Here is a 9,108-nt window from a genome sequence, read left to right as displayed (position 1 = left end):
CCGTACTTAAGGAATTCAGCAAGTATATTGTCAGAGCCTGGAGCTTTCCCGTTCTTCAATTTGCTTGCAATGTTTCATCTATTTTGGGGTCCTCTACTGGTAGGTCCACCACAAAATATATATTTTCTCCATGTTCTTCCTCTTGATGTATGTTTAGTAAAGTCTTGAAATATTCTTGCCATGTTTGGAGCAGTTCTTTTTCATTTATTATTAATTCATCATTTTTTCTGAGTACAGACACGCATCTAGGTCTGAAGTCTTTCTTTTCGTTTGACACTGATTTGTAAAATGCTCGACTATTGCCTATTCTTTTCCTTCCACACTTACAATCTACATCATGAAAATATTTGTGGGACTAAAACAGAGACCAACTACTCAAAGAAGTAATAAACTTCAATGTTCGTCGAAATTCACATTAATTTACGATCGATAGAAGCAATTGATAATTTCTAATGAAGGAAAGAGAAGAAAAACAAAGTCGCCTAGAAAGCAGCGTTTTTATTTTGTGTAAGAGTAAAACAAAAATATATGGTAAGCTATTGTAGACTATGTGAGGTCGCGTAGGCTATTTAGGGTCTGTGTACTAGAGCCTAATCTAATTAAACTCAGTAATATCAATAGTCCTGGCGAATATGACCAGCAATTGATTGTATTACTAGTCACGGAATAATTTTTTTTACGAGAGTTCTGGTTAGCCAAGAAATGGGTTTTGAATACATCAGTTTGCACAGTATATTGCTTTGTCCTTGTTTTGACAACTTTTCAGCTTTCCTTATGGACTTCAGAGCCTTTATTGCAGTTTGTTTGTCAGAAATAATGCAAACTATTACCTTAAGTGTATCTCTACCGAGGCACTCCTAGGCACTGATGTATGGATTTTGGGAGCTTAAACTTGTTACTTCCACTCCACTCTTAGTATCCATCCGCACACCATACCAAGTCTAAGTTCAGTATTAATTTGATTTCTCTACAACATATATCTTAAATTTTAACAGAAAACTTTTAATATTTACCTATTATTTGTGTATTTGGTCCAATTGTAATAAACTCCAAAGCTCTACTGATACCAAAAACGTAGATATCAGAATGAAGATTTTTTTTTTTTGTTACAGAAGCTGATAACAAATTTGTATACGTATGACAATAAATATATTAAACATATATTTGTTTCCTTATTTCTCCCACTACCGATCTTAAAAATTATTATACATACAGATTCCAGAACAGGGTGTAGCAGATACAATCATTTTCATGCACAAAAATTTTCCATTAAACAGAATTTAAAAAGGTAAATGACTATAAAAAAAAAACTTGAGAATCAAATTTGTAGGCAGTAAATTCTCCGAACTGTGAATGCGATAAACCAACAACATCGTTGCCAGTTTGTAATGATAGATATTCTAGCAATTTATCATTTAATCATTGACATGCAGCAAAATTATCATATTAATGATAGTTTTGTATTTGAAGGGCCAGGGGAAAAAACCAGGTAAGTCAATTTTTTTCAATATTGAGTTATCGGCTGTATTCGGTACACAGTGAACATATGTATCTTTCAAAAGTCCGAAACTTGGAAAAATACAAGTAACTCACAAGATATACAGAGCCAAAGTTTTGATATAAGGGAAAAAAAGCAGGTAAGTCAAGTTATTGATTATAAATCACACATAGATACCTCACTCTAACGTAAAAACGAATTCAGTGTTAAACTCCGCCCACTTACACCTCTTTGCCCCTCACGCCTAAGTACTACCAGACTGTATGGTGGCGACATTAATTCAAATCTTTGCCAAGATTGAAAAATAAATTTGAGTTACCTGCTCCGGCCATTGTCTAGTGCAATAGATGACAATATAAGGATGGCATTCAGCATTTTCACAAATAATTTTAACGTGCTTGTAATCTATATTATTGAATTCCGATTTTACTTCAGAAAAAACGCTAAAAATTGATTAATGAAAACAGTAGAGGTTTTCTAAAAATTATTTATTTATCAATACACTACAAAAAAAAAATAACAAAATATAAAATACATAATACAATTAGCAGTGATAAATTACATCTGATGTAAATTACTTTTTTGTAACTTTTCAAACAAATTAATTTCGAGAATTGATGCAAATTAAAATATTTCAAGCTAATATACAGAATTTATTTCCAGATTTAGTCTATTCACGATTTAACGAGATCTAACGGATCTAACGAGTTACAAATGCAAAAGTGTTAAGAAGGTTACAATGTTACAAAAGGATTGCGAGGTGATAAAGAACATCAACACAAGAAAGCTGGAATATTTAGGTCACATTACCGAAGGTGCGAAATATGAGATATTAGGCTCATAATACAAGGTAAAATTAAGGGTAAAAGATCCATAGGTAGAAGAAGAATTTCCTGGCTGAAAAACTTAAGAGAGTGATATAGTTGCAGCTCAATAGATCTTTTCAGAGCAGCCGTTAATAAAGTACGGATAGCTGTGGTGATGGCCAACCTTCGATAGGAGAAGGAACTTCGACAAGAAGAAGAGGATATAAATTTTGTTCTGATAGTAACATTGTACTATAAGAAATTGACAATTTATCTAGAAATGGCAATATAGAAGTCAATTATATTCTGTACAAAATAAGAAATTGTATAGAGGTAAACTAAAATAAATATGATTTACTGTTCGATCGAATACTTTTTACATTTAAAAATTTTCTGAGGACTATCTGGAATTACGTCATCGAGGTTTTAAAAGCAAGTAGTATTGAGTACCAAATGCAATTTTAACTTTGACAAAATACCACAAAATACCAACGTTAAAAATGAATAATGCAAGTGCTTATCTTGATTAAATGACAGGGAATTTCCAACATATAAATAGCTGAGGGCCATCTGCCTAGGAACAATAGGTAAAAGCTGATAAACGGACAGGATTAGAAAGTTTAAAGCATCACTAATTAGTTCATATTTCAAAACAAAGTAAATAAATATATTTGAATGTCAATTCTTTTCAAACTAAGATTGTAAAATAAAATTTTAGGAAAAAAAATATTTATTATTTCTTGTTCTCAAGAAGTACTTTCATTATTGACAATATCGAAACAATTTATTATTAAAAGTCGAGAACAATTAAAAACCACGTTCATATTTATATGAAAGTGCTATAAAAATAAAGGTATATTACTCTTGAGAAGAATTAATATTCTTTAACAAACTTGGTATACGACTCATAATATTTGACATCTGATTCTTTCATTTTGAGTTTTAGGACATGCAAGTTTTTATCAATAATACATTTTTCCCTAAACTGAATAAAAAAGTTTTCCATATGATTCCAAGGTTTTAAGATATACTGATATTATAAAATACTTGTTAATATCTTATATTATATCTTGTTACTATCTTATTGTAGATAAAACACATACTTTTAATCTAGCATCATTCTCTTCCACGCATAAAACTAAAGAAAAATCAGCTATAATTAAGTAAAAACACATGTTATTTTTATGAACGCCCTAGACTCAGTACATCGATATAGTTTAGATTTACATGTATCAAAGATATAGTTACAAAAAAGACGTTTTCATATTTATTTTAAGTACAATTTGTGATGTTTCTGGTTTGTTTACTTTTGTGGCTGTCAGTCTGTTGAATTTTTTGATGTTTATTTGTCAAATTTTTACATTTTGAAGTTTATTTACCTTTACTTTTATCGAAAATAAGTAATTTTCTGTGAATCTTTTCCCTTTTAGTTTTTTGTTTACTTTCATTAACGTTATACCACTGACAAGTTTTTAAAAGTTTGATTTTTACCAAGAATTTTATAATTTTCCTTTTATGGTCTTCACAGCTTTCAAGCCAATTAGTAGTTAATAAAATATGCTTAGTCACATAGGTTTCAATTTTTTCAAAAACTGTATTATCTACTTTAAATAAATCAAAAGCCTCGTCAAACTTTTCTAACAATATTGTAGTAATAGTAACAAACAAATATGATGGCCTCTGAAGAAACTTTATTTCTTCGTTTGCGCCATAATCTCTGAAAAGTAACATTAGTTCGTGTTTCTGTAATAGAATTTTATTGTCTTTTAGCAAATCTTCCTGGCATTTAATACAATTCAAATTCTTTATAATCTTATAGTAAATATAACCAGCGACATATGTAACAGCACACGTTTCTAAATTTGTTATGCTAGATTTGCTGGAATTTGCCGTGCTTAAAATTTGGTTGTCATTATTTTCCTTTTGCTTGTCTAAAGATTTTTCTACATGAACTGTTTGGGTTTCAATGGACTTGTCAGACATTTCGAAGCTGGTTACTTCGTGGGTTAAATCTAAATTATCAGTTTGTGCTATTTCACAATTTCCATTGTCTAAAGCAATTTTTAGTTTAATATTTGTGTTATGCTTAATGGCAATTCTTAACTGACTAACACTAGGTGTTGGATTGTAACCACCCCTATTGCGGACAATCCAGAAAAAATTTTCTAGAGGATCTTGGTTCAGAAAAGATGTTAAAAGATATGACACATTATATTTTTGAAGTTCCTCCCACAAACATAAAACTGACAAAATTGTCCACTGAAAGCCATGTAGACAGTGAATATTATTTCTCTCTTTCTGATTTTCAAAAACTTTAATTTTTTTAAAATATTCTAAACCTGCTTTTAAGTTTTGAGTTGACTTGCTTAAAGTTGACATTGGCTTTCTGTTTGGATTACTATCACTACAATATTTGCTGTTAAGACCATTAAAAATATTATTTATAATTTTCAAAAATTCAGCAGTATGAGGAGCCGTTTTAGTGTGTAACTGCCCTACAGCTATAGCTGTTGATATTGCTGAGGCAACTGAGTTGGAAAAAATTTGTGCTGCTAATTTTACACGCATTTTTTGAAAATTATTAGGGTTTATATGAACGTCTGTTATTTTCACCATGCATCGTGCTCTCACATTGGTTCTATCGATATTGTATGTGTATTCAATATCTTGCCACGATATTTGTTTAGAATCGGCAAAAAACGTCAACTTTTTGTTAAGAAAATTATTTCTTAGACTTTTTAATAAGTGGGGTGTATCAAATACAGTGAAAATCCTCTGATTTCCTATTTCTATTATTAGATGTTTGATCACACACTAACACTTTTGGTATATACCCAATATTTTGTAATTTTAAAACAACTTCAACTACAATGTTTTTTAAGTTGTCGCTATGTATTGGACCACCTGTAACAAAATAACAAATAGGAATCTTCCAGTTATGTAGCAAGCCGCGCATCATGAAAACCAGACCTATGTTGGCAAGTTTGTTTGTTCTTCCTAAAGCACCTAAATCTTGAAACCCTTCTATAATGTCATCTAATTTATTGTACTCCAATTGTTTTTTCAAAGAAATTTCATCAAACATTAACACACAAATTTTTTCCCACTCATCCATTGTCTCTGCTTTTTTCTTCAACTTGTCAATTAAGGAAGTGTTTAAACCAGTTCTTAATTTTATGACACGCAACCAAGTTTGAATTGTTTTTACTGAAGGTAATACAAAGTTAAGAGATCTAATTAAAAATTTGTAACAACTAGGAGACTTATAATAAATAGCCAGAGCTAAATCCTTTTCATTGTGACTCCATTGTGAACGAGTTTTGTGTGAAAACTGCATATTAACAAAAGTGTGCACGTATTTGCTTTTATTTTCTAATAACAGTACCTGTAACATGAATTTGGTTGCTGATTTTCTGTTTTTTGTTGTTCTTCTACAACGCTGACTGTTCTTCTGACGGCACTTCTTCTTTAAAACATTTACTTGATACTCCAATTTTTTTACATTCTCCGTCAATTCAGTTTCAAGTTTTGTGGGCAAATTAATTTCAAAACTGGAAATATCACTGAGACTACTACTTGATCTCTTAGGCGATGGAGTTGATCTAACCATACAATCGCCACTTGTAGATCTTTTACGTTTCGTACCGCAATAAACGTATGTAGAGCATACTGGTGGGGTATCACCTAAAATAGGTAATCATTGAAATGTATGTGTAATTTTAATTAAAGCAAAACAAGCATCTCCATTATTTCTGGAGTGATACTAACAACGCAGAGAAGGTAGAGAAAGAAGAACAAGAACGAATGACTGGTTTGACGAAAAATGTCAGATCAAAACAGACAAAAAAAAACAGAGCATATTTACTGATGCAACAGGGGCACAAAACCCGACAAGAGGAGGAAGAATATCAACGACTACGCAAAGAAAAAAAGAAAATTCACCGAAGAAAAAAGAGAAAATATATGAACAAAGAACTACAAGAACTAAGTAAATCAACAGAGACAACAAAATTTTATCAGAGACTAAACAAAAGCAGAAAGGACTTCAAACCGAGAACAACGATGTGTAGAGATAAGGAAATATGACGGCTGCATTGGATAGGACATGTAGAAAGAATGGAAGAAGGCGAAATACCAAACAAAATATTCAAACAGATGCCAGTAGGAAAAAGAACAAGAGGAAGACCGAAGCTGAGATGGCCAGGACCCAAAAAGGGTTGTCGAGCCAGTGATGATACTAACAACGCATTCATATTAAAAAAATCTCTTTTGATTTAATTGTATAAAAAATATATAAATCACTCAATATCAACTGATTTTATATAAAATATATTTTAACAGTATTATTCTCATTGACAAAGCGCATTAGGCAAACATAAAAATATTTCCAAAGTTGAGTACTCACCTAAATCAGTTGCTAACTGTATAAATTTTAGAGGAACTGCATTTTTCCTTAATAATCTTCTTTGGCCACTTTGGTAAATATGTTCCACTGCAAAATGATGCTGGCAAATTACCCTCTGTTTCAGGTCACTGATATCCATCAATAAAATATCAATATTCCCGCAATTTCTTTGCCAAATTTTTGTGCGCTCTAAGTCTTTCAGGGGAAATTTAAAGAAAGATATATTATTATTTGTTCCATCGTTTCTTTCAAAACATTCCGCGTAAACACACGTATGCGTTAGAGAGGCCATTTTATTTAAAATCCTTTTTTTGATAAAATTCCGCTATAACTTCTCACAACACTAATCACAGATAATACACCTATAGGGTAAGTTCGGCCCTGACACTACTCCTATCTCCTCGCAAGTCATAGAGAGAATGAGAAATCTCGATACGGTTTTCGAATGGCGCCATCTAGTTGTTGATACGTCTTTCGGTTACCACGAGGTGAGCTATCTAGGGTGTGGTTTATAATCAATGGTCAAGTGAAACGGGAAAAGAACCAGGCAAGTCAACAAATTCACTCGACTATGCCGTCGCGCGATGGCCACGTTATCGATATCTGCGAACGCATCAGTCATCAGTGCATTGCTACAGTTTGTAACGGTCGCATCGAGATTAGTTTGTAAATAATAATATTATCGCTATGTCAAGCTCCAGCTGTTAAAAGAGTAATTTATTTTACTGATGGTGCCAACAGCTAATATAAAAATAAAAAAAATTCCTGAATATCTGTCATCATGAGCAAGATTTTGGTCTACAGGCGGAATGGTACTTTTTTGCAACAGCCCACGGGAAAAACGCATGCGATGGTATCGGCGGCACAACAAAAAGAAAAGTTACTAAAACCAGTTTACAATCAACTTGTAAGAATCAAATTTTAACTGCAAAAGATATGTTTGATTTCTGTTCACAGAATTTAAAAGGTAAGTATTCAGTATTATTATGTTGAAAGTGAAGAAATTCTACAACATGAATCACAACTTGAAGAGAGATTTAAAACTTGTTTGAAAATTCCTAGCACGTGTTCTTTTCATCGAATTGTACCAATCTCAGAAAATAAAGTCAAATGTTTTAAAACATCCCAGGCAACTAAATATTTAGAATTTTTCACAACAAGTGCTATCTCCGTTTCCCTAAGTGAAAATGATGTAGTAGCATGTGTGTATGATGGAAAGTGGTGGCTAGGGGTAATAAAAACTGTCAGCATTGAACATCATGACTTATATGTGCACTTTTTTCAACCTTCTGGACACAGCACATCATTTAAGTTAAGTGCTCATGATAAAGCTTGGGTGCCTTTTTATAAAAGCTTGAAGAAAATCACACCCTCAGAACTAAAAACAGCAACTGGCGCAATCATAACATATCTCAAGAGTTATGCGTTGAAATATCCCAACTTCTAAACTGTCAAAATTCTAAATGAAGGTTAATATTTCTATAATGTAGTATAAATTTGTATTTATTGTGAAATTCGGTGAAAATACATTAATTTTTATTTTATTAGACCGTTTATTTGAATTTTAATTACTCTACTGCAAAACGCTCAAATTAATTATTTTTTGCCATTTTCTCAGGCCTGTAACTCCTATATGCCTTAAGTCTACAACTTCAAATTTTTACCCCTTATTCTTCTCATTAGGAACTAACATTCAGCCAAATTTCAAATTTTTACATGCTTGTCCATCAGACATATAAGGGCTAAAACTTTGAAATTTTTCAAAAAATTACATTTTTGAGATTTTTTTTTGAAAAAATTGACTTAAGTCTTAAAGCTCAAACTTTTTTTATTTAAAGTATGTATGTATGTCCTTTGCAGAAAAAAATTACAAACCATTATCAGCTTGCCTTATGTAGTTAAAAAAAATGCTGAAAACAGAATTTTATCAGTTTACCTTTTCAAACTTTGAGATCCATTTAAGGTCTTAAGGGTAGTTTGTAATTAAATAATGCTATGAACCTTTTTTTAGAGCATACTTTTAGAAACAGTTTGGGTTTTGATCTATTGTTGTAGGACAAATCTAAGTGAAAATATTGGCTAAAGAATAAAGTCATGTTTTTCGTGAAAATGATCAACATGATGAAACAAAAACGGCCGGCATCTGCAAAATAACTTTTTTAAAAATAAAATTAATGCAATTTTATATACTCTATGAACTGAAGTTTAATTGGTAGAAAAATAAAAAATAGTCAAGCAACCAACTTAATTTATATTGGACCACTTCGTATGGATTGACCCATGAAAAATAATATAAGAGTGCAGTGTCCAATTTGGCCTGGACTGATACAAATGATCACTCTCTAATCTGAACTATAACAGCATGTTATCTTATGTAAAACAATCTCTAAATACTGAGG

The 9,108-nt window shown here is 31.5% G+C and overlaps 1 protein-coding gene across 2 annotated transcripts; it reads right to left on the bottom strand.

Moving 5' to 3' along the window:
• Positions 1 to 2,061: 2,061 nt before the first annotated feature.
• On the bottom strand, positions 2,062 to 8,034 carry LOC140432060 (uncharacterized). 2 transcript variants are annotated; one of them, XM_072519907.1, is made up of 2 exons: positions 6,710 to 8,034; positions 2,062 to 5,988 (listed from the first exon to the last, which is right to left on the bottom strand). In XM_072519907.1, the coding sequence occupies exon 2, from the start codon at positions 4,918 to 4,920 to the stop codon at positions 3,676 to 3,678; it is 1,245 nt and encodes a 414-aa protein (XP_072376008.1). In that variant the 5' UTR covers positions 4,921 to 5,988; positions 6,710 to 8,034; the 3' UTR covers positions 2,062 to 3,675. Both variants share the same exon structure in this region, with proteins under 2 accessions (XP_072376008.1, XP_072376009.1).
• Positions 8,035 to 9,108: the final 1,074 nt, after the last annotated feature.

Source organism: Diabrotica undecimpunctata, unplaced genomic scaffold (genome assembly GCF_040954645.1).
Source record: "Diabrotica undecimpunctata isolate CICGRU unplaced genomic scaffold, icDiaUnde3 ctg00002699.1, whole genome shotgun sequence".
NCBI classification, from domain to species: domain Eukaryota; kingdom Metazoa; phylum Arthropoda; class Insecta; order Coleoptera; family Chrysomelidae; genus Diabrotica; species Diabrotica undecimpunctata.
The sequence above is the reverse complement of the archived record's forward strand: the minus strand, read 5'-3'. Positions and strand labels throughout refer to the sequence as shown.

Bases quoted from the DNA above. Each gene is read 5' to 3' on its own strand.
- LOC140432060 (XM_072519907.1), bottom strand. From the start codon at position 4,920: ATGGTGAAAATAACAGACGTTCATATAAACCCTAATAATTTTCAAAAA.